This window comes from Pseudochaenichthys georgianus, chromosome 8 (assembly GCF_902827115.2).
Source record: "Pseudochaenichthys georgianus chromosome 8, fPseGeo1.2, whole genome shotgun sequence".
NCBI classification, from domain to species: Eukaryota; Metazoa; Chordata; class Actinopteri; order Perciformes; family Channichthyidae; genus Pseudochaenichthys; species Pseudochaenichthys georgianus.
Genome location: NC_047510.2, coordinates 12,005,998 through 12,031,657, shown reverse-complemented (window position 1 = coordinate 12,031,657; position 25,660 = coordinate 12,005,998). Strand labels below are relative to the sequence as shown.

At 39.7% G+C, this 25,660-nt stretch overlaps 3 protein-coding genes across 9 annotated transcripts; 1 reads left to right on the top strand and 2 right to left on the bottom strand.

Moving 5' to 3' along the window:
- Positions 1–1,195: 1,195 nt before the first annotated feature.
- On the top strand, positions 1,196–18,019 carry zc3h7a (zinc finger CCCH-type containing 7A). 4 transcript variants are annotated; one of them, XM_034089304.2, is made up of 23 exons: positions 1,196–1,379; positions 2,562–2,661; positions 3,553–3,592; positions 3,764–3,967; positions 7,708–7,866; positions 8,881–8,961; positions 9,188–9,241; positions 9,328–9,367; positions 9,458–9,813; positions 9,895–10,147; positions 10,527–10,564; positions 10,660–10,804; positions 10,899–11,057; positions 11,439–11,644; positions 11,942–12,042; positions 12,171–12,352; positions 12,444–12,517; positions 14,744–14,877; positions 14,978–15,083; positions 15,186–15,294; positions 15,401–15,534; positions 16,558–16,721; positions 17,319–18,019. In XM_034089304.2, the coding sequence occupies exons 2-23, from the start codon at positions 2,594–2,596 to the stop codon at positions 17,506–17,508; spliced, it is 2,997 nt and encodes a 998-aa protein (XP_033945195.1). In that variant the 5' UTR covers positions 1,196–1,379; positions 2,562–2,593; the 3' UTR covers positions 17,509–18,019. The 4 variants fall into 4 exon arrangements, with proteins under 4 accessions (XP_033945195.1, XP_033945196.1, XP_033945197.1 ...); XM_034089305.2 differs by having other exon boundaries at positions 1,196–1,383; XM_034089306.2 differs by lacking the exon at positions 7,708–7,866.
- Positions 18,020–18,570: 551 nt separating this feature from the next.
- rmi2 (RecQ mediated genome instability 2) lies at positions 18,571–20,391 on the bottom strand. Its single transcript, XM_034089812.1, has 2 exons — positions 20,021–20,391; positions 18,571–19,077 (listed from the first exon to the last, which is right to left on the bottom strand). Exons 1-2 carry the CDS (start codon positions 20,304–20,306, stop codon positions 18,926–18,928), a joined length of 438 nt encoding a protein of 145 aa, XP_033945703.1. The 5' UTR covers positions 20,307–20,391; the 3' UTR covers positions 18,571–18,925.
- A 459-nt stretch (positions 20,392–20,850) lies between these two features.
- ubfd1 (ubiquitin family domain containing 1) lies at positions 20,851–25,660 on the bottom strand. Of its 4 annotated transcripts, none has more exons than XM_034089921.2 (8): positions 25,571–25,660; positions 25,368–25,444; positions 23,975–24,247; positions 23,668–23,876; positions 23,521–23,586; positions 23,305–23,410; positions 23,122–23,204; positions 20,851–21,252 (listed from the first exon to the last, which is right to left on the bottom strand). In XM_034089921.2, the coding sequence occupies exons 2-8, from the start codon at positions 25,381–25,383 to the stop codon at positions 21,142–21,144; spliced, it is 864 nt and encodes a 287-aa protein (XP_033945812.1). In that variant the 5' UTR covers positions 25,384–25,444; positions 25,571–25,660; the 3' UTR covers positions 20,851–21,141. The 4 variants fall into 4 exon arrangements, with proteins under 4 accessions (XP_033945812.1, XP_033945813.1, XP_033945814.1 ...); XM_034089922.2 differs by having other exon boundaries at positions 25,368–25,399; positions 25,571–25,622; XM_034089923.1 differs by lacking the exon at positions 25,368–25,444 and having other exon boundaries at positions 25,571–25,658.

Here is a 25,660-nt window from a genome sequence, read left to right as displayed (position 1 = left end):
AAACAATTCATCCATCACTGGATAAGCTGAAATCTAACAGAGCAGCTAGTAACCCAATCATATATTGTAAATGTACTGTATGCTGGAAGTGAAGCTAAGTCATTTCATCACTCCTTGTGTTGTCCTTGGCCTCTTTATGATACACAGTTCCACATTTACAGGATCTAAGAGGCTTCATGTTTTGATTATTTCAAAAAGGAAATGATTAGAAATATCACTGCCAGAGGAAGGTTTGTAGGAAGAAGAGTTAGAGGGTGAGAGGAGTTTTCATACTTCTAGGTTTAATAGTCTGAACTCTAATGTGCTTTGTAGATTTCATAATAGAAATGGAAACAGCAATCTCAGCAATGCATAAGCAATGGGCAAAGAGCATTGTGAAAGTTAGACTTCACATTAAGTCTTTTTTTAGTTCTCAAGGTTACTCCATAAATAGAAAAATAAATAGAAAATCACTTACATGGGCAAACAAATTCATATTCAGTAAGTTAATGAGTCAGTTCCAGTTCAGTGATGTGTCAGTTCCCATTCAATTGCCTTAGAAAACGCCTAACTAATTTTGGTATGCAGATAACCAAACAGTCATGCACACCCTGAGTGTCAAACAGCCTCATTATGTGCATAGACATTTGATCCACTCATCCAAACACTTGTAAATCACCCATTAGATCACAGTTAGAAGGCACATTCAACTAAAAATAAAGCAATATAACAAATGAACAACAACTTCAATGTTTCACAAACACTTAACTTTGGCTCAAACCACTGCCATTGCACCCTACATTGATTTGGCAGGTTGTTGAAAGTGCATTCAATGGAAAAAAAATAACAGTAAAAGTGATGTAAAAATGTAAAGACAGACATGTTTTAAACCAATGTACTCATGTAGTTAACTTTTTTTATGTTAAAAATGTGATAAGATGCGTTCATTTAATTGTTTCCGTGACTTTTAAGGCTGTTATCATAGGCTGTTATGTTTGTTTGTTTGTTTGTTTGTTTGTTTGTTTGTTTGCAGAACAGTTTTTTTTTTTTCCCTGACAAAGCAAATCAGCTGTTAACAATTCAAATGCACAACAGAATAAAGAAACATTTTTTAAAGTCAAAAATTATATTTTATCATTGTGTTTTAAATATAATCTTTGCTGTTATTATTAGACTCAAGAGAGGTACAGATTGTCACTGTGTCCCTCCGCTGTCTCTAGGTGGCAGCACTGCTCTGAGTCTGTGTTGACGCTGCATCTAATCAAAGCAGAAGAAGAAGCAAAGGGCGGCCTTCAGCGATACAGCACATCTAGCCAAGTTATTTTAGCTAAAACAAGAAATCCCTTTCCCTCCTTTTGGATAACCGACGTAAGGGTTGTTTGGAATTAAGAACCACTCATGTAAGTATGTACAGCAGACATTGTTAGATCATTAAAGTGATATTTACCACGACTCAGGCGGGAGCTAACATGTATTGCTCGCTATTGTTTGGGGAACTAGTTTAACTTGGGCATGCCTGCGTTATGCTTTGTTAGGTGCAGTCTACTTCCTAGAAACTTAGTCGGGTATCGACACGTAGCTAGTGAGGCCGATGTGTTTCCAGCACCGGAAGACCCTGTTGTGTTTTCTCTCAGTGGAGGTAGTTGTGTGTAGGCAGTAGTTAAACTATGTGAGGCTAATGCTAGCTGATGATGATTGCTAACTGGAAGTCTACTCTCGGCGGGTTCCCGGCCGCGGGTAACACACGTGCGCTAAATGCACATGCGCCCATTATCGGACGCCTCCCAGTTTCTCAGAAAACGCAACTTTAAAAAGTCTCTCTCTAGTCACCAACTCGTTTTGAAACAGACGCAACAGTTAAGCGTTGAATGCTCTTATTAAAACAAAAATGTTCCCAAGGTACAGTTTGTTTTAGCTTTGCTGACAAAAACAGGACAGGCGCACCCTTTTAAATCTAATTCTGACACCATATTTCTGCCTCTTCCTGTTACACTCATCCTCATTTGATTATAAACTAGTTTTAAAGAAATGGCAACTAAGAAAACAACCATTTATGTCAAACATTAGCTATGACGGGACAGGGTGACAGTTTGACTGGCCCAAATATGGTAATACCACGACGAATCTATTGACAATAGCGTTATACGTCACAACATATATTGGACACATAAGGTATATGTTATTATTCTTATGTTATAAAACATTTTCATTCATTAAAAAGAGTATACGTAAAAATCTGACATACCAGTCAGTTGCTTACTGTTGCTGTGTTAAACAGTTTCCCCTTGGTATAAGTACTAACTTTTTCGTCCACAACTTCAGATATAAAGTGTTGACGGTATCAGCTTACAAAAGCTAAAATATATGTCTCTCCTCAGTTTCCGGAACGATATGTGTCGTCATTACTAAATGCGGAAGCTATAAACATTGAAAGCGATAAGAATTACTTTAATATAGTTCCTGAGAACCCTGATTGATTTATGAAAGTAGGGAGTGTTTTAGTTGTCATTGAAGCTGGTCTATGCCCATGTCTTTTACCAGTTAATATACTATGTTATGAATCATATGTGTTGTCATTTCAGGTGCCGATAGAGGAGTGGATATTAAGTCAAACATGTCCGGAGCGTGTCAGGACAGAAGGACTCGCTGGCAGGAGATTCAGAAAGGCCTGCAGTTCATCCAGTAAGTGTCAGCATTAGGATCTGTGGTTGTTAAATTTGGGGGTGCATCTGAATTGTACTTCAAACCCTGATAAATAACATACATATGAAGAGAGTAATGACTGTTGTGATCCTGTGTTTGACACCTCCTAATGTTACCATGCCCACTTGTCCTCTTGTCCTTCTTCCTTGGAAACATTTTAGGCGATAACTAGATAGAAACTCATTCTAGTTTTGTGTCTGCAAGTTATTTTTGCAATAATCCGGGCTACCCCTACACACTGCATGATGCAATAATGATTGGTCAGCTCTGTGTCATGCATTGTTGTTCAGCGAGACAGCTGATTACTGTCCTTTAGTTTATTTTATAATGTGGGAGTTTCCCCTGATCAGAGCTTTTTATTCATGCATAATGTACACTCTCAGTATATCCACAACATATTTCTTTTTAGATTCATGACAGGGAGCGCAGTGATTAATCTGGCAGGGCCTTTCTTTGTGAAACAAATGTGATACTTAAAATACTTCACTGCACGTCATCACTGTTCCTACTGAAACTTCACTGGTGTGAATATGTGAAGCCTTGAATTGTTCAGTACACAAAAGAGTAAAGAAAACTTTAAATGCCAGACAAGAGCAGAACAAGAAACCTGCATGACAAAACGCCTTCACAGGGATTACTGAGGTCTGTCATGACATTATTATGAACACACACTTTCAATAATATCGCCCGTTTATAGTTAAACAAATCGTCTGCCCAATTACGCAATTCCCACAATGATTAATATCTGTTGCTGATAAAAAGTCTTGCCAGTTGGTTCTGTGCCAGCATGCAGATGATTTGAATATTCCCTTATATTAATTTGCGTGATTTTCTTATATATGACTAAAAAAAACTTTCTTTTTATTTTAGGTCAACCCTTCCATTTCCTGGAAGTCAAGACCTGTATGAGGTAAGCTATGCACATTTTATTCAGGGTTTTTCCAGCTTCCGTCTTGTTTCAAGTTACACTGACCAAGTGTGTCACACAAATGGCTTTTTGTGTGAGTAAAAATGCATGAATGAAAGTCAATCCAGCAGCACTATGTTTAACTTGTACTGATTTGATTCTCTATTATTTCAGTTGTTCATAAAGGATCTCGTTTGGAATCTTTTTGGTGAAGGAAACGACGTGTTTAGAGAAGGGGATTGGACAAAATCCATTGAGATGTTCACCGAAGCCTTGAGTATAGCAGAGTATGCGGACTCGGAAGATATCTGTGTTCCAGCGAGTTTACTGGAAAAGCTGTATGCAAATCGAGCTGCCGCGTACCTCAACATTGTTCCGGTAAGTCGACCACATTTGATTCCTGTTTCAATTCAGCCCAAATCACTTAAAAAAGCCAATCCTTTTGACGCTACCAAACAGTTAACATCTGAGTAAATACAACAAGCAACTTATGTCTTGTTGTGGTCTCTCTGCGCATGAAGCCCCTGCAGATTGATTATTTGCTTCATACAGATATATCTGCAAACCTCAAAATGCCAGTTTCCAGATGGAAGTATGTCCTTAAATGTCACTACCTTTTCAAAATATGAGCTCTTGTTTTGCACTTTATCGTCCTCAGATTCTAAGACTATATACTACATTCTAAATTCCACTGCTCATGGTGCATAGGGAAATGTTAACCATTAACTGATTTGTTGGGACATGTCCTCTCTATGTTTTGCTGGTCGTGTACATTGTGTAAATACTCAGTTCAGTTTGACAAGTGACCTAATTTAACATGTAGCGTGTGTATAAAATGTTTTTTTTGTTGGCTTCCCTTCAAGGGTCGCTTTCATTATGTCATCAAAGATAATCATACACTTTTTTCCCCAAGGCGAAAATGTCGACCTGTCAAACTCAGGTGTGACCGTCTTTAAGGTAGGGTAGGTAAGAATGGAGAAACCAGCTCGAGTGAGCTAGAATTTGAAAGTACACAACCGAAAAAAATCTGCCCCTTCCTTCAGACTTCCTTACAGAGCCCCTCCTCCAACACACACAAACGCACACATGACCAATGAGGGCACGAGATAAGTTTGTGCACGAGATGGAAGGCTGACAGGCAGGTAGGCCATCCCATGCCGTGGGCCGAGGCAGATCATTGGACTTGCTTTTTACAGCGCCACGGCTTCCACAGATGACATATTAAGCATTTAATGTATTCATTGCTATTGGGATGTTAAGAGCATTCCATGGAATATAACAAAAAGTGTTTCTGACGGGAATTACCTACCCCACCTTTAATATATAAATGCTAAAATCACTATTGCAGCATTTATCAAGTTCCACATGCATAATTTGTTTCACTTCAATTTTAAGCATTTAGCATCAACATAAGACTAAAAATAAGATCTTTATATCAGCGTTACTTTCAGTGTTCAATGTATTCCTTGAGAGGAAAGAACAATACTATAAAGTTTGTAGAGGCAAGAGCGCATGGAGCCTGTTTGATTTTCAAACTCCCCCCATTGACACTGCACCTCTGATTAAACAGTGATAGTTAACCTGAGGACACACGGCTACATTTGATTTAGTTGGGTGGGGCTAGAGAGATTCTTTAACTTTGAATCCACCTTACATTCATCTTAGGGTGTCATTTTGTGAAGGGTGTGCTTGAGGCGTCGCATCTTTTTCAGACACAATTAGAGTGCTGGGTAATTTAAAATGACTAGACATGCTATACATCAGGGGTAGCCAACACGGTGCCCGCGGGCACTTAGTCGCCCGCGGGGAATGTTCTAAAAATAGCTCGCCAAGCAAATCCAACATGTATAAAATACACAAAACAAAAAAGGAAATGTAATTAAAAGAATCTACCCTATGCATAAAGGAAACCTAAATCATAGCGAACTCTATCTACTTACTACAACTCTATCTATCTAACACCCCTCCTCCCCCCACCCCCACAATGAATATCGACCAATCACCTTCTTGCTTGATTTGCAGTCGGGAAGAAAAGCAATGTGGCACCTCCCTGCTGATTTTCCTTCTGGCAGAATCTACACAACACATCAGCCCCATTGAACAGCCTAGTCGTGCAGCCTATACAACACATGAGGGGCAGAGTTTTACTGTGTGTGTGTGTGTGTGTGTGTGTGTGTGTGTGTGTGTGTGTGTGTGTGTGTGTGTGTGTGTGTGTGTGTGTGTGTGTGTGTGTGTGTGTGTGTGTGTGTGTGTGTGTGTGTGTGTGTGTGTGTGTGGGTGGGTGTGTGTGTGTGTGTGTGTGTGTGTGTGTGTGTGTGTGTGTGTGTGTGTGTGTGTGTGTGTGTGTGTGTGTGTGTGTGTGAAAAAAAAAACCTTTATCTATTTAATATAGATAAAGTAAGAAATCATTCCAATGTGTACTATAGTACAGTAAAAAAATAACAGTTTAAAAGGGGAGTGGTTAGTAAAATATGCATAAAGAAAGAATGCTAACTAGGTAACACAAGATAAGAATACACAAGTTTAAATGATTTGTTATTGGTTGTGATCATATTCTAAAGATGTTTGGATTATTGAAAAGTATACAGCTCCCTTTCATCTGAGTGTTGAGAGCTGTATCCATAAATTCATGTTGTGCTCAAAGTGCACCAGATTGATGCTTTTAACTTCAACATTTTAAAAAACATCTTCCCGGGGGAGCATGCCCCCGGACCCCCATAGAGGAGGTGATGCCCATCCACCCCCAAATAAAGCAGGTTAAAATAATTAAATTGCATACATGTTCTTTTAGTAAACACTGAAAACGGGTCCCACAGACCCAAACAGCACACAAAGGTTAAAGGTATATAATAATGTTAAAATGTGCTAAATGCATACACTGCAAAAAAGAAAAAAAGGAGGAGTAAAGGTCCCCCCAACTTGTTTTATTTTTTGAAAGTAGCCCTCACCCTAAAAAAGGTTGGTGACCCCTGCTATACATCATTCCACAAATGGTGAACTATCCCTTTTTTAAAGGCAAAACATGTGGTTGTGCTTAACTGATGCTTGTATCAACCAGCTTGTTATATACTGTCTTAAGTCATGTTATCAGGAACCAGTTATGCGTTGCTTTGAGGTTCAATGAGGTGTACAATCATTTGATTGTCATGTCAAACTGGATCAATAAATACATGCATTAATACGGTAGGAAGATCATGAATTGATTGCTTTTTTTTTTTATGCATACATCAAACAATAATCAATGTGAAAAGCTACATGAACAATGAAGTGAATTATACCATATACGAGATTCACCAATATTAGTGAAGTCACATGGGGTTGGGTGACAGAAAGCGCACACACACAGATGCTGTTTAGTTCCACTTGAAAAGTAATGATTTATTAAACTATTCACTCTGGTAGATTTTCCAGAAAACAAATAAATCCAAAATCCAAATATCACTATTCTGATCATTCAATTGTCCAAAGGAATGGTGTCAAGAATAATGCCCCAAAAATGCATAAAACATGTGCCAATAATGTGATTAGGCCTTCCACACATTTTTGACATCACTCATTCACAAAAAAGGCCTATTATCAAAACATAATTATATAAATACTAGATAACATAAATAGTTTAAGTTATAAAAATTGATTTCATAATCCATACTGTATCCCAAAATAAAATTGATCATAAATCAAATGCTATTAATGGCTCCAATAATTGTAGTATAATAAAAATCAATATAATGTTATTTTCAGTGACATGTTACAAATTGTGCCATGTTAAAATGCGGTAAATCATAGATTTAAAGGCGGTGAAGACCTGTTTTATTTAAAAGAATTGTTGGTGTCATACAACCACCTACATAAAGAATCTTAAAATCCCTTGAGACTCGGGATCCTCTAAGACTTGGTCCATTTGAGAATTATTGATGCTTTCAGAGCAACATTCACTTCCTCTTTCCTGTCGGTGTCTCTTTGCACTGTCCCGGCAGTGTAAAACACTTTACTGTCTTCAGGGAAACCACTCTCCTACATCAACCCACTGAACACGTGATGGCAATTTATGATCAAACAGTGCTTTCTTTGTTCACAATGTTTAAGTATACATTTCCCCCCCCCCCCCCCCCCCATAGGGACTGTATGACCAAGCGTTAGAAGACTGTGAAAAGGCTCTCCAGTTGAACGAGGGGAACTACAGAGCGCTGTACAGAAAAGCTAAATCCCTGAAAGAGATCGGGAGACATCAAGAGGCCTATGAGGCTGTTGCCAAATGTTCTCTCACAGTGCCTCAGGTAAAGGCGTCGCATCATCTGGTAAATGTTGATTTATCAAAACGTGAAAGAAATCTTCCTTATTTTCTTGTCTCAGCAATTTTTTACAAAAGTCAGGCAAATGTAGCAGCTTTTCAGACCCCCTGCAGGACCCTCACTCCCAGCAGAGTCAGGATGTTTGTGGCGTGCTGCCCTGCATTGAGGCTTCTTTACTTTCAGTTAAGACATTTCAGGTAAAACTGATGTAGGCCAAACTTCAGTGTAAATAGCAACCACATTACATTTCAAGTTTAAGAGGCTTTAGTTTTGTTGGGCAATCCTAATTTGTTACATTTTTATACATTGTTTTGCTTCAAAATGTACTCTCTTTGTCACACTGCACCACAGTCCAAGAGAGTTGTATAGTATATGGAACGTATCAGTTTGGAAATGTTAGACAAGATGGTAGACAAGACAAGTTTACCTGTAACCAAAATACACATTTATTTAAAATGTAACAAAACTTAACAAATGACTAAATCAGTAATGTATTGGTGTGTGAAAATATGCAGCAAACACAACAGTGGCTGTGTCCAAAAACAGAGGTATTGGGCTTTTTATCCAAGCTCTTCAGGCTGATGACTTGGATCACCTGAAACACACATTAGGAGCCAGCCAGCAGATCTCCAGAAGGTTACAAATACTGACGTTTTAAAGGGAATCAACAACAGCACTTCAGGGGTGTGCTACATCATACACAATGTGTCACTTGATTCATAGAAGCAGGTTTTATAAAAATACAAATGTGCTAAATATAACCCTTTTCATATGGCAAACTACTTTTAATACATCATCTTAAAGCTGGAGCATCTTCGGAGTATCTTTGCACCCCTAGTCAGGATATAGTGACCATTTCAGCTTATATGACAACATTTATTTCTATTAAAGTTGCCACCTATATTTTTCATTCAACGGAAAATAATAAGTGAAGATCAAAGGCAGTGATTATCTAAAGTGTGTTTTGAGTAAACACTGTCAACTCTCCTTATTTCCCAGGACGCCAGTGTCACAAACCTGACTCAGGACCTTGCCAACATTTTGGGATTGAAAATCCGTAAAGCTTATGTAAGGAGTAAGGTACGTGCCCCAGGGACTATTTCAAACTGCCATGAAGCTTTTTTAATGAATTACCGTGATTAAAAAGTGAATTGGAAGTGATACCGCTTCATTTTCTACATGCTAGTTAAATGTATTAAAATCTGACTCGGATATATGGCCCTCAAAATAAAATGTCGACATTTAGGGTTGTTCTTCTTAAAAATGAACCGAAAGTCCAACATTTTCTCTTGTTCAATGTTTACAGCCTGCCTTGAATGTTATGCGAGGAACAAATTATCAAGATGCATCATGTGACAAGGTAAGAGACGTAACAGTCTAAAACATATATTTCTATACTCCTCTAAGAAATCCATTCTTAAATGAATCTCTTCTGCATTTCTTTAGTTTTCCTATGACTCGTCTTCAGTTGAAGATATTGAAATTGGTAAGTTTAATTAAACACAGTTCATATTTATCGTTTTTGAAAGTGGAAAGAGAGAAAGCCGCTCATCCTGTTTTCCCCGTTGTGTTTCAGAAGTGCCTCAGCTCGCGCAGGACAGCAGTCTTCTGGCTCCGCTCCCAGCTCCAATCCAAGCTCCAGTGGAAATGCACCAAACTCTAAATGAATCCGCAATGGATGATCTTTCTCCCATCACCAGTATCTCATCCGTTACCCTGTCTGAGCCGCCGGGCTTCGAGTCCAACTCCCTTCCTGTGTCCGTGTCCCTTCCTGTGTCTGTCCCATCGTCAGTCCCTCTTGCCACGTACGTTAACGGCTGCCGTGCGAGTAAACCTTGCACGATGCTCGACTCGAGTAATGATTTCGACGCAGACATCATCGGGGACGACCTAGATGATCTACTGGACCAAGCTGGCCCCGAATCAGCCATGGTAAAGTGGCGTGATGAATGAAATGTGACAGTGTGTTGATGTCTGAGCAGAAGTGTGACTCCTGTGTGTCCCCTCCCTCAGATTATCCCCACCATGAAGGGGCCTCTTCCTCTGCCAACCAGTATCGCCTCGGGCAGCTCCATGTCCAGTCCATTCCTGATGCCCTCTCACATCAACCCGTACCTCCACAGCAGCGTGCAGCATTGCACCGTCACGCTGCCCCCCCTCTATCACAAGTCGGGGTCAAGTACGTATTTTGGGATGGACACTTTTGACGCCCTCCCCCCACCGCTCGACTCCCTGGATAGTCTCAACATAACGGACTATAAAACAGGTATACTACTTTCTGACTTTGGTCCATATTTGTTCAAATAAAGATATTGTAGCCAATCAATATGCAGGTTCTGAACAGCTGCTAGAAATCCTTAAAAACACTTATATCTTAATATTAATATATCGTTTTTTAAGGTTTGAAAAGTGCTTGATAAGTGCTTTAACACTGCTAGAAATTTGTATTTGCATTTCTTTTTTATAAAAAACTATCCGACTGAAAAGTGCTTTTTAAATTTGCTTTATATGATAAAGAACAATTTCCGACGACTGTAAGGTGCTTGAAAGGCTCAATAATACTCTTTTGAAAGTGCTTGAATTAGGTTTTTCACCATTAGCACGGAGTATAACCTGTTCATTTAATCTTTTTCTTCCTCCTTTAGATATGTCAGATTATGCTCAGAGTCCATTCACTCAACAGGTAATTATTGTCTATCAATCATCAGCCTTTGTCATTCTAAGACTTGCTCTAGGCTTATATTTGATCAATTTCCCCCCCTTTTTTTTTCCCAACAGATGAACAATATTGATGCCCCGATGGGAATGGCGGTCGGTATGCCTGAAGTGAAGGGTCTTCCTGTTGCTGTGGATTTAACAAAGAACCCTTTGGCTGACACACATGAATTCAAACAAGCGTGCTCCATCTGCTACGTCAAAACTGGTGAGGAGTTCTTTATCCAGTTGTGTGCGGTTTGTGTCTTCGAGGTGCGTAATGTACTATTAAGTCACATATGTTTCTTTATTTATTCCCACAGGTCCTGGTGTATTGGATTACTCGCTACACACAGAAGAGCATAAATGCAAAAAGGACGCTTTACTCGGCAGACTCAAACATACAGCTGACCAAACGTGGAAGCTAATTCGGCCCAGACCCACAAAAACACAATATGTAGGGCCCTATTACATTTGCAAAGGTAACCTTTATAAACATGTATTTGTTTGTCTCTTTGCTTTGAAATTTCTGCATTTGCCTCTATATATAAAAATATATATATATATATATTTTTTTTTTTGTTGCTGCAAGTTCCATTGATATTCCCAGGAAAAGCTTATTTGTTATACAGATTTGTGGTAATGAGTAGATCCCCTTTGCACGGTTACATTTCCTACTATACTGGGCATGTGTTCCCTACCTTCCCTAATTAATTGCACATGGATATTCACATTATTTAAGGATTTGTGCCTTTGAGCAGTTTCTCCACTTGTTTCTGGCACTTTTGACACTTGGCTGTCATCCAGACATCACTTGTGTGTGCGACGACAGAAAACATGACAATGTCCCTGTGTTGTTTCAGAGGTGGCGGTTGGAAAGGAGTGCCTGTACCCTGGCCACTGCACATTTGCATACTGCCAGGAAGAGATTGATGTTTGGACTCTGGAGCGGAAAGGGTTTATCTCCAGAGAGCTCCTCTTCGACCCCTACGGGCCAAACTCTAACGTCCGACTGACTGTCCCCAAGATCTTACAGGAGCATCATGGGATATTCATGTTTCTCTGTGGAGTAAGTAGTCATTTATTTTTAATTAAAAAATGAGTATGACCTCAGAGTGATCTAATTTACACTAACTCCTCAGTGCTGCTATTTTCAATGGCGCCCATTGGCATACTTGTGTATCGTACCAGTGTGAGGAGATTATATTTGTCAATGTTTTCGTAAATTATTTTTTCTTGACTTTTTTGCCTGTTATTAGATAGGACAGACAAGGGGGTGATGCTATTGGTCTGATGGGAACCCCAGTTACAATCTGCTGTTTTTATAAACTTTTAAAATGTCCTAAACGTGAATCTTAATTTGCAGGTTTGCTTTGACCACAAACCCAGAATAATCAGCAAAACCAACAAAGATGACTCATCGCTTTGCTCTCATCCAGTGACGAAGCACATCTTTGAAGATCACAAGTAAGTCACTTCACTCTTTAAATAATTTAAGAGGATTTAATAAAAAAGATTCTACCAAAACGCACAAGACTATGTGCAGATATATGAGGGATAGGCCTGTTGACATTGTACCCATGTTTATCTCTTAGGTGCCTGGTCCACATTTTGAAGGAGAACACAGTTCGTTATTCAAAGATCAGACCGCTGAGTTCTCAGTGCCAGCTGGATCTCTGTCGTCATGAAGTCCGCTACGGCTGCGTGAGGGAGGACGAGTGCTTCTACGCCCACAGCCTCATCGAGCTCAAGGTCTGGATGATGCAGCACGAGCTCGGTAAGGATGCTTCATTAAATACGTCTCCACGGCCTGGAACACAGTTTCTCTAAATGTCATTTATTTACCTTTTTTATTTTTCATCACATAGGTATCCCTCATGAAAGTATTGTCCAAGAAGCGAAGAAGTTTTGGAATGCCACGACTTCGTTGCAGGGAGCCCAGGTAAGCGCAGCAGAAGCACTCTGGAAACCAATGTTTGTCTCAGCATATCTACAGTTTCTTCTTATGGCGCTTTTCCACTGCCTTGGTAGGCCAGGCTCACTTTAAGCTGCGTTTCCATTACAGTTTAGTAACTGGGGTAGTTACTATAGTAACGCAGTGTAGGCGGGGTGATCGGCTGTTCGGCGGGCGGAGCGACGCTGCGTAAAACTGCCGTGACGTCATCTTCAATGCGAACCACAAAACCAAAACATCCACCGTTAGCTGTTAGCACTCAGAGCTCACAGCTCCTCATATCTGTTCAGAAACTAGACAAAAGTTAAAGAAGTACAAACCACAGACTGCCTGTGTCGTGGCGAATAAAGTCGCTGGTTTATTTATGTCTGTAGGCCGTTGTTGTGAGTGTGGACGGAGCATATACAACGTTAGCTTAGCCTGATCGATCCGATCGCCATTCAGAAGTCAAGCATTTTAAAAGGTTTTTCGCCTGCCGTCTTGTCTGTAGACCGGTATCAGTATGTTGTTACTTCGCCATCATTATGAAACGTGTATTACAATTAAATGACGGTAAAATATGTTCATTTTGTTGTAGTTGTAGCCCCCTTGCCAGCGATTCTCTCTGACCATTCAGCAGTAGTGTTTACGTCACTAGTTTAGCATATTCAGCCCGGTTGTTGGCCCGGTAAGAACCTCGATTTTGGAGGGCCAGGTAGCCCTGAGCCGGAACTACCCCTAGTGGAAAAGCAAAAAAAAGCTGGCCAAACCCAGCCTGCTTAAACCGTGCTGCAGTGGAAAAGCGCCATTAGATTGAGGGTAAAGGTCTTCACAGGTCTGAACATGTGCCCACGAACCCAAAAAACCCGGTAATGTAGGAACAGGACCCTATTGTTTAATCCACTCGATGTCTCTGTGGAAGTACACGGGTCGTCGAGGATCAGCTTTGCAGTTTCAGGTTTTTTTTTTATTTAGATTCGATTTGCAGTTAAGACATTGGATCCATTGTGATCCATGTGTGACAACACTTACAACTCAGTGGTTCCCATTCATTGATTTATTATCCGCCACAATTAAATATCGTCCGCCACAAATGGATCTCATAAAAAAAAAAAAATATATATATATATATTATTTCAATTATTTTGGTGGTCAAATGGATATTGAGGTGGGCTGATGATCTGAAGGTTGCGAGTTCAAATCCCGCCTGGAACACCACTACTAGTGTGCCCTTGAGTAAGGCACTTAGCCCTCAGTTACTCCAGGGAGAATGTCCCTTTAATTGGTCATTGTAAATCGCTTTGGAATATGGCGTCTGCTAAATGCCTGAATTGTAAATTATATTTTTAGGAGAATAAAGCCCACAGATCCTCAACTCCGGTGTGTTTCACTCATTAACAACGCAACACAGAGCAACATGAACGTTGTCTACAGTAGCCATGAACTCGCATGGAGGGGGGGGGGGTGCGGTGCCCCCACACATAGAATCAAATTCTGTGGGAAACACTGCAACTGGAACATTCTTTGAGACGGTTCTTCATGCTCCATTATATTTATAAACCACTAAAACAAACATCAACAATCAGGTGAGAGCTAGTTCCTAGATAACGGCTGTTGCTGTCTGATGTACAGGGTCTCACCAATCACTCTGCTTGACCACTTGTCTGACTGTGGGGGTTTCTGCTCTTCAAAGTTCCCTGGTCAAACCATACCACTAAAAAGGATAGAATAAAAGCACTATGAAACAACAGCATCATGGTTTTGTCAATGTGGAAGTATTCATTTCCTCAAACAGATATTCTATTCCATGCCTTTTTTTTTGTACACTGCTTTACAAGTTTATTCAAAGTTCAGTTTTAAATCAATAAGTGTTGTGCTGCATCCAGCAAACATATGTTGGACTGTGCTCGCCATGAGCTAGTTTGACCATATAACAGTGGCTCTGACCCTGGATGGGTTCCGCGTTGGGAGAGTTTGAGTAGACTTGAGGAGACCCTCTTGGCTTTGACTTCAACAAATAAATGTTTCCACTAATAACTTATTTAAATCAATTCTAAAAAGTAGAGTTCATTAAACATTAGTCAAATGTTTGCTCAAATATAAACATTTTAAGTTAAGTCCTATCCTTAGGTTTGACTTGCCTCTGTAATTCACTGTTCATTTATGTTGTGCCTAAATACTTGTATTATATCACTTCACAAAGATATTAACCAGTCCTTCACATTCCATCAACAGCTCTGCCTCCCACAGAGGAGATTCGGGCCTCCCAACCTGAAGATGATGTTTGTTTGTGGCCAGTGTTGGAGAAACGGCCAGCTAAGCGAAGCCGACAAAAACAAGAAGTATTGCTCAGCCAAAGCCAGACACACGTAAGTAGCACAACGTCTTGGAGTGCATCGAGGGTGGACAGGAGGTAATTGATAGGTGAAAATGTACAATCCACAAACTCATTCTGTCTTTCTGTCTCAGGTGGGCGAAAGACAGGCGGGTGGTGCTTGTAAGTTCAAATGAAAGGAAAAAGTGGACAACAGTTAGACCACTTCCAACCAAAAAACCCATCCCATCTCAATTTGAGGTACGCGCCAGACATTCTGCGACTCCACGGTCGCTTGTTCTTTGTTTCTGATTAAAATCTCCTGCCATGGTCACCGAATGTTACTTTTTTTAACTTTCTTAGATTTGCATGCATGTGACAGCCGGCAAGAAGTGTCAGTACATCGGGAATTGCACGTTTGCTCACAGTCTAGAAGAGAGAGACCTTTGGACCTACATGAAGGAAAACAACAGTGAGTAAAGTCAAGGAGCCGCGCTCTCTTACTTTTTGTTGGATTCTTTTAATTAGTAGAATGTTATTTCCAGCAAAGTAATCATTTATTTCGCCCCCTCATTTAGTTCCAGATATGGATCAGCTTTATGAGCAGTGGCTGCAGTCTCAGAAGCCCGGCTGGGGGGACGATACCTCCAGTAACTCTGTGAGGGAGAACGGCAAACAGATCCACATGCCAACAGACTACGCTGAGGAAGTGGTGAGTTTAAAAACCCAGCATGGATCACACACTTCTTCTGCATTGTGACAAACTGGTCAGGTTTCAGAGAGGAATACTTCATCCCCCAAAAAATGACCATCAATCACTCACCCCAGCCACCATAAATGATTGAGCAAAATGTTCTTCTCCCATGCCTTCATGGTGAAAGAGAAGAACAAAAAAAAGCTGAAAAGTCTTGATAAATGTAAGTAGATGTTAAATTAAATAGCCATGTTTACCAAACTATATCAAAACATCCATTTACAAACTCTTCAGAACTTGTATAATTGAGTATCATTCATCCAATGTTGTCCATTCGAAACAGTTATGCAGCTGTCAGCTCTGTTTACTCGCGTCATTCAAACAGGACGTGCTGGCGAGGAGGCGGGGCTTATCTCCATGTAAATACTAAGTTAGATTCCAACTACAATAAAATGAACACATTTTACCTTGATTTTTATTGTAAAACACGTTTGAAAAGGATGCTGGAATAACTGCACACTGATCCCATGAATTAATACTTTAACGAGTCTGCTCACAAGACGGCTGGTGTATTATTGTGCGAGTCAAAACCGTTCCATCGTGTTGTACATAGATTTCGAGAAGTCGGTGAGTGTAGTTGTCAGGGTTTGTACACAGCTTTGATACAGCTTTCCTTTTGGTAAGCGGCCATCTTCATTAACTTCAATTCATCAAGACCTTTCTGTTTTTCGAGTATTCATTCATCGTGGAATCTCAAGCGTTGACATGGTCCTGTTGTGCAAACACAGACCCACAGCTGCCGTGTTGTGCTCCTTTCTTTTGGCAGATGTTCCATCAGTTGTCAGAATCTGCGGCTTCAGTCAAATGCATTACTGCCTTAATGTTTAAACTGTGTCAACATTTTTGATAGAATCTTGTTTCACTGTAGTTATTTGCCAAGTGATTAAAAACTAAACGGCAATAACTTTGACAAGCTTTGATTAGCAAACAGACGGTAATTAGTTATTTGTGTAAATGTGATTTCTCCGTGTGTGTTGGCAGGCTGGCAATCACTGCTGGCTGTGTGGTAAGAACTGCAACAGTGAGAAGCAGTGGCAGCAGCACATCACTTCAGAAAAACACAAAGACCGGGTTTTCAACTCTGAGGATGATCAGAACTGCTGGCAGTATCGCTTCCCCACCGGCACTTTCAAAGTTTGTGAGAGGTAAGAAACACAACTCTGTGATCGGGCATGGGGCTGTCTTAGATACAAAAATAGATGATTATGTTTACAGAAAGATGATCTGTATACATACATACACAGCCGTAGGTACCTTTTGTATAAATAAAGAATACCTACTTTATAAAAGGGGCCCTATTATGTTTTGGGGTTTTCCCTTTCCTGTAGTTCTCCCACAAACTCATCGTCACAATCTTTTGGACTCATTTAGTGAAGCTGTCGTAAAGGAACAAGTGTTGAAAAGGATATTCTTTATGGCTTGGATACAATTACCAGTGTACAGTTTCAGAATGAGGAAACACAAAATAACTTTAAATTATCGTAAGGTACAATTTGATATTGAAAATGTAAGGGTTTTCTCAGCCTTAGATCTTCTAGATGAGTCGGGGGGGGGGGGGGGGGTATGGATGCTGCAATTTATCGATGCAATGTTCACTTCCTGCCAAAGTAGTGCATTAGAGCAAATCATCTACCAATCATCAATGTTGTTTACTAACGTGATTATTCCTCCTCTCTAAGCACTGTGTATGTCGCTGAGTCCCGTGGATTGATAGCTGACCTTTTGACCTTGTGTCCCGACAGGTTCCTCAAAGACACGTGCACAGAGGACGAGCTGTGTAAGCTGGCGCACGGGGAGCAGGAACTAAAAGAATGGATGGAGCGCCGAGAATTCCTTTTGATGAAACTTGCCAAAGCCAGAAAAGACCATCTTATAGCACCTAATGACAATGACTTTGGAAAATACAGTTTTCTCCTTAAAGATATTATTTAATGGTGGGATGACAATATCCGAGCTACGTTGCAGTTAATGCAGTATTCAAACAGCCTGAGTCAGGTGATCCTACAGGGCCTCTGAGGCGCACAGGAAGCAGCCTGATGGCAGCATGATTTTTAAGGGGGGGTGGCGTTCAGGGCCGACCCTCTGATTGGTGGCTGGTTTTCTCTGATCTGAACTACACGAGTGTTATCATTAACAGCAACAACTGAGTGGGAGAGCTATATTCTACTCATTCAGTAGAATATCTAAAAGCAGTGCGGAAGATGGCACGCGTAAACCTTAAATCTGTTCAGATGCGGCTGACCTTACAGTAATTTCTTTTCATAAGCAGTTTGTATATGTTCATGACCTTTAACCTTCGATATGTTTTAAGTATGTTATACTTAAATTGAGAGTACGGATGACATTCTCCTATTTGAATCTGTCAGCATAGGTCATTTTCACTTTACCCATAGTGTTACCAGTGTATTGGGAACCACACCAAATAAAGCTTTTTTTAACCCGGTTTAATTGTGTGTGTGTGTGTGTGTGTGTGTGTGTGTGTGTGTGTGTGTGTGTGTGTGTGTGTGTGTGTGTGTGTGTGTGTGTGTGTGTGTGTGTGTGTGTGTGTGTGTGTGTGTGTGTGTGTGTGTGTGTGTGTGTGTGTGTGTGTGTGTGTGTGTGTGTGTGTGTGTTCACAGTGAGTGGTATTCTACGACGGTGTCCTTTTCTTATTGATACAATAACTTATAAGCAGGTTTTTATTTTCAAGCTGTTTTAAGAGTTCATATTTTATAAGCTCATCTTGGTAATGTAACTAGCGCTTTCAAATATTAGTGAAGTAAAAACTAAATTTCCCTCTAAAGTGTAATCATACAGCACTATTACATGTAAATATAATCAAATTCAGTACCTACAATTTTACCCGAGTGAATGTACTTTTCTACAGGCATAAAATAACTTGGATAACATTAATGCATTAGAACTATTATAAGTTCGTCATTAGATAATCCTAATGCATCCAGATTCTAGTAGAGAAAACAAGGCAGAGTACTCGTGAAATATGACTCATCTTTATTTAACATTTTTTCTATTTTAAATATAAACCAACAAATTACAAGACATATCCTAAAATAAGTTAACAATACAAGATGCATCCAAATCTGGGTAATGTTTTAAAGGTAGATTAAACATTAAGCTCCATTTTTGGTCCCACTTCACAGCATAACCACAGTAAGCATTAGTAGGAGTCTGTTTGCTCCTGTCTTTGTCACTCTGGCATCATACCTCAATCAGAAGCCTGACAGAGTATAATCTGCTGTTTAGTCCAATGATGTATTTTGTTCCAACTGTCAAAAATGACTTGAATGCTGCACACCCATCTGGACAGCCATGACAGGACGAGGGCTTCCTGCCACCATTAGCTCTGCATTCAGGCCAACACCTGCTGCAGATCCTCCACCTCCAGCTTCCACATCTGCCTGTGGAGCGCGGCGAGCGCAGAGAGGTCTGCCATCTTCACCGCACGGATGACTGGCTCCGGGGAGACGGCTTGGATGACACCCATCACCATGACATATTTGCCTGTAAAACAGCGGCAGGTGGTTCTTTGTTCAGTGGGGAAATATTCAAGGGAAAAGAGGAAGGTGATACAGGGAGGGATGTTCATGTGCTGTAATTAATGTTCCAGCTGAAGGCACCCAGTGAGCAATTGCAGAAAAGGTTGTGGAAGACTTTCATGTTAATTAACCAGGAATGAAATGGATTGAATGATTGGTCAATTGACTAATATGAACAGTAAATAGTCATATACAAACCATGCAGAATTAGCAGTGGTGGAAGGTAACAACCTACAGTAATGTTTCAATGGGGTGTATGCAATTTAATTACTTTTAAAGAATGTTCATACATTTTAAGAGTTCATTATTTAATAAAAACGTACAGCCTTATAGATGTATTTAATGTACATGTACTCTATATTGAGGGAAAATAGCACAATACAATTAATTCAATTGAGTTACTGATTCAATGGAAGGTTTATTTACATAGTAATATTTGTATTAACTACAAGCTATAACACACACCTAGTATAATAATACATTTTATTTCTATCGCGCTTTTCTTGAACCCAAAGACGCTTTAAGTATGACATAGTACAATGAGACAATGAGATACTATAGTATGACATACAGATGACGTTAAAAGCATAAAATGGTATGTCATAAAAGACTATAATACAGTGTGTCAAAAAAAAAATGCCATATGCCAAAATGCATAGTATAATACAACATCAAAACCCTAAGTATAGTAGGCTATAAAGTGTCATAATAGTATGGCACATAATACATTCCTAGAAAATGTCATTGTACGACATAAAACAAATGTCATAATACGATATATGTCATGTCATATCAATAGTGTTGTCAGACAAATGTCATTGTATAGGATGCAGAACAGCTATTTTGTTCTTATTAATAAACAACAACTGGACTCTGTTTCACTTTTTTTAAAGAAATAATGTTATCACCTTGGGACAGACACGGCTTCCCTTTGGGGATGTTGTTGACCCCTTGCACCGCAAAGGTCCCGGTCTCATCCATCAACAGCAGGGTGTTTCTGTCCAGCTGCACCTCCAGGACCGTCCCCTGCATCCACACCAGAGACACCTGCAGAGAGCGACCCCTGCCCGGCCTGATCACATAACCCTCCCCGCTGTCGGCCGGCCGGCTCACTGCCGTCCTCAGCTGACCGGACAGCACCTTGACCGGCGGGGGGCGTTTCCTATCGACGGTCGTTTTCAACGTGTTGTTCATTACCGACTGCTACTGTCGTTAAACGGTGGTACAAGCCTGGAAACATTTGCATTACCCGCGTCCCGCCATAAGGGGGTTATGCCGGAAGTTGTGGGCGTGTTTTTGAAAAAGAATCAACACAATTTCCTGTCTGGAGTCCTTCAGATTAAAAGCATTACATCAGTTTCTGACAGTTCAGTTATATTCATGTATTAAACTCACAGGTCTTAATGTGTGTTTTATATTAATAAAAAAATCTTTAATAATTCATATTTTTAAGATAATTAAGAGATATACATAGATTGTGGAAGTGTGCAGTGTTTAGTTTTTGTGTCATGAATCACAATCATTAATAAGATTTGCAACCAATGGCTACCTTTTGGATTTTGACCGTAATGCTTTTATTTTACAAGATAAGTATGGTCTTTATTTTTTTCAAACTCAATGTGTTAAGACATATATGAACAGAGTTACCTATGTTTTGATTTTGCCATTAGTGAGCTACCATTTTAAAAGGATGACGTTTGGACGGATACAACACAGACAACAATAATGACCAGGTGCATTCATTTCGTTAAATAAGTTTTATTTCTTTAAGAATAACGGAAGAAAAGTGTTAGCAATTTCTGTACAATTGTTTCATCATGGATTTGCTGAAACCCCTGAAAGATCAACAGGGCTGAGAAATGTTATGCTGCCACATAGTGCACTTTTAACCTAAAAACAATATTAGTCCACAGGCATCCGTCCGTTTCCTTCAAATGTATTCCAAGAAGTTCCTTCAGTTGCACTGTTGACTCCAGTTTCACTTTTCATTGGCTCCTCCTCTCAATTCCAGTTCAAAAAAAGAGGCACATTAGAAATACTGCCATTTTCCAAGGACTGTGTCTTTGATTGCATCGACAAACTGTGCAGGCACCCAGTAGACCCAGTATTGAGACGCTTCTGTTGGACCCAACTGAAAAGCCTATCAAAGTGGAGGAACAAAGTGATTATACAAATTCACATATTCTACAAACAAACCATTTTAAATGCAAATGAACATACTTTGAATATGTTGATTGAGAATTAACCATTTATAATGTCAGCTGGACTGACATGATTTACAGTTGGCAACATAAGCATGTTTATAAATAGATCAACGTTTAAAGACTGCAGTGTATTATACTCTCTTTCCATCCATACAATACATCTGACCTTTTCTGACCTACATTAAGGCTATAACTAAGAATTATTTGCATTATTCATCCCACATTTTGTGTTTTGTCTACAAAATCAAAAACATTCAGTTAAAAATGACATGAATCAGGGAAAACGGTATATCCATCATTAAGAGGCTGAAAACCAGCCATGTTTGCATACAAAATGAGGTGGTTGTAGTAGTCCTGAACAACTAGGACATTTGGAAATTAGCTATCTTTTATTTTACAGCTTAGATGCTGAACTTCATGATCAGCATCTTTTTCTTTATTGCACTTTTGGCCAACCGCCATCAAATTCCCACCAGTTTGTCCTACTTTCAAATGAATCAGATTGCTTTTCTGGTCTAATTTACTTCCCATTAATCATAACATCTGTCATTCTTCCAAAAGGAGAATGAAGACCTTTACTTCTCTCTGGCAAACTTTATATTCATTTGATAAATGCCACTTTATTTTGTTGTCTTCAAAATAAATCTTGATCTCCATGAGATGACTGAATTCAATTAAGTTCTACTTGTTCTGGGACTTCCAATTCACTGACAAAGAAGAACACGAGTGGCTTCAGACAGAAAGGTTAATGGAGAGAAAGCGCTGACATTTCCCGCTCCACTGCAGAGCCCAAACAGCAAAGGATGACCCGTCTTCACTGCAGTGACTTCAGGCCACAGCTCCACCTGCACCGTCACAGCTCATAGACTCACACAACTGAACTAGGGCTGGGCAATACGAACATTAGAACACCAGAATGTATCTGAGTAAAACGGCAAGAAAACTGCATTTTAAATAAAAAGACTAAACCTATGCAATATTACAATACAATAAATCTAAATCTTGATAGTATATAAATATATTACCCACCTCTACTAAAACACATCATACCACAATCTGATCTTTGGCTGTTAACCTGTTAATATTTAACAGTTGTAATGTTAAATTGAAGTAGTGTAATATTCCCTCTTTTATGCTTTTTGTTCTTTGTTTTAAAGGGGCCCTTTTGTGCTCATGTTCAGGTCCATATGTTGTGCCTCTACTGTGACACGTTTACATGCTTCTATGTTCAAAAAGGTCTTTATTTTGTTCTCATACTGCCTCTTATCACCCTCTCTCTGAAACCAGAGCCCGTCTGCTCTGATTGGTTAGCTGGTTGCAGCACTGTTGTTATTGGTCAAGCGCTTAGAGATGTGTCAGGAATAACCCGCCCCTGAGCAAATCTGAGCCAAAAAAGTAGCGCGAGCAAATGTGTTGCACTTGTGTTACATAGTGAAGTCACTATGTTATGGAAAAGGATTCAAATGGAGGCATTTCAGGCAGGGGGGGTGTGTGGGAAAGAAACCCCCCTTTGGCATGAACTTTGGGATTTCAGCCTTTGCTAAAAACCTATAACACAATACTGGAAAAGGAATCCCCCAAAAAGCATTATAGGGCTTCTTTAAGTATAGTGTCGGAAGAGCCTGAGACCAGCTGAGAGGCTGTAGCTAATGTGCATATGACAATAAAGCTTTGAGTCTTTTTACCTTATTCCTTTTGCTTGGTTAAGTGGCCAATAGGCACACTTGCATACTTTTAAGAGCATTTGGCATTACAGCTGTTAATGATACAGATAATTCTGTAATGCGTGCAGCAACAACACTTACTATCATGTAATAATCCTCATGGCCTTCGATGGGTTCAGATACTACGTGTTTAATGGAGCCCATCGGGACCTTCTCGGTTCTCTCTGTTGACATAAACACAGAAAAAGATAGAGGAGTTTTAATGATCACGATATTTGTGTTGTGGTGAATTTAGAACAAAAAGGAGGCTGGCTGTACTCTCACCCTTTGTTCCGATCCACAACTGATCCTGCTCCAGTTTGAAAGTGAGTCGGACTTTTCCTCCGGACTTGTTATACATACCGGCTAAAGGCACTGTTGGTAATCGTTCCTGTTAGAAGAAAATGCAGTTAGTCGACATTGATCTGTGACAGCAGCTTTGAACAGCTTGGCAGTCAATACAAGGCAAACAAAAGCAGGCATCCCCTCATCTTCTCTCACCTTTGTTCCTTTAATAGATGGCATTATGTCCTCTGGTTTACCTTTGTCCAAAACTTTCCTGTGTTGCTGCAATAACATCACCAGTTTAGTATCCCAACACTCCATACATCTCTTTACTTCATTTAGCAGAAATGCCAGTCATCTTACCTTTTGCCTGCATAAAGGCTCTTTCTTTTCTTCTTCGGCTTTCACCTCCTGCTGGATGACCTCTTTGGGTGTATTCACAGCTAATACATCATTCATAGTAGATCCTACCACCATTATCTTTGCACCATTTGTGACCTTTATTTCACGTAGCGTCTTGTCCTCTGGAAGCAATCCTTTATACATCACTTTCTGCATTGCAGGTGGAAGACCTAGGAAGACAACAAAGAGCATTTTCTAGGTGTTGCTAAACACTAACAACAACTATTAAAAGCCATTCAAATGAAGGCGATCTCCTGTGTGTTCTTACCAGTGAGTGAGTGGATCTTTTCTTTCAGTTGGGCTCCTGTGTTGTCAATAGGAATTTTCAGATCATATTTATTCTTGTTCCAGATGATCTTCAAGTCCACTTTCTCCCGCTCGTCGTCTGTGTCGTCCCCATTGCTAATATTAGAGTCCTGAGTTGTGGCGTCACCTGCAACTGGGTGAGACGTAGATTCTGTTTCACCTTTTTCAGCATCCTCTCCGAGGGCTTCGGCTCCTTTTGGCTTCGCCTCAGTTTCCATTATGACTTCTTCACCTCCTGGAAGAGTATGATAACATCGATTGGGATCCATTAAAGGACATTCAGTGTAACGGTTACATTCTCAAGGGCATACAACCCCACAACGATTCAAAGACAATCAGAATAACACATCTGGCATGTCCTACTGCTTAAAACAAAGATAGTCATTATTCATATGTGTCAATATAATAATACAATAATTACATTTAAACAGCATATATTACATGAAGTCTAACTGAAAGGTTTCACTTTCACTCACCAAAGAAATGTTGGGGGAAACCCAGCTTAGTTTTTATATTTCCAAATCACATCACTATGATATCATATTTCCCGTCTGTACATTTGGGAATTTATAAATGGTCTGTACCATTTTAAAATCCATCAAGACTCTTAATCTGACAGCATTTGGTTTAATTTAAAGTGGGTTCTTGTAGTAGTTGGTCATATAATTAGTTTGTTTACAATTATTTGTTATTTTAAAGAAAAAAAACTTCCCCATACTCCTGTGCAATAATTAGCCTAAGTGTGTATTACTATGAGTCAATAGTTTTACTTTAAAGTCTGTAAACAAGTCTAGTTTCGCTTATTCTGTCCCCCTCTCGTAGTTTTTCTAGATGTTTCCATCGCGTATTTTTTCCATCTAGTCATCCATTCTTACTTGAGAGTTGTGTGAGGGGATAAATAAAGGCAGAATGGAAGCTGACATGATTCTTTATCGAACAAAACACTGGATGTTGACGGTTGGCCTTACCGGTTACAGAACTCGTAATGTTAACGTAACAAACAGTTTGTTGTTTACTTCGTCCTTACCATTCATGAACAAACCATATTTAACCAGCTATTTTAGTTCAGTTAACCAACTGTAAACCTTAAACTGGTTAAATCCCCAAACATTAACTTTGGACCTCCACAAATCAAGCTGAATGTGACTGCTGTTAGCGATCGTAAACGTTAGCTAGCTACAACACTACTGAACATTTCAAGAAAAACGTTACGAAGATACGTAAATGTACGTCACACAACATTAATAACGTTATGTATGAACATGTCATTTACAAACATGCACTATTCCATTAACATTGTTCAGTCTCAGTGTAAAGATATGAAGGAAATTCTGCTGCATTTTCTCAATACCCACCATCCTGGGTCGCCATGATGATTGTGTACAATCTGTTGTAGGTTGAGGCAAAGAGAGTACGGAGAGCAGGATGAGTTCTGATATTCAGGAAGCAAACTACAATCAAAGTCGCGTTCAAGCTCGCCTTAACGTGTGACAATATTGTAAATAGAAGAAAAACAACAAATAGTTTAAGATGAAACAGCAAGTATAGCTTTACCCACCGTTACAACGTTAAAACATGTAGTTTCAGTTAGCCGGTGGACAGGAGAGCAGAATGGATGCGCATGCGCACTCGAAACTAACTGCAAATA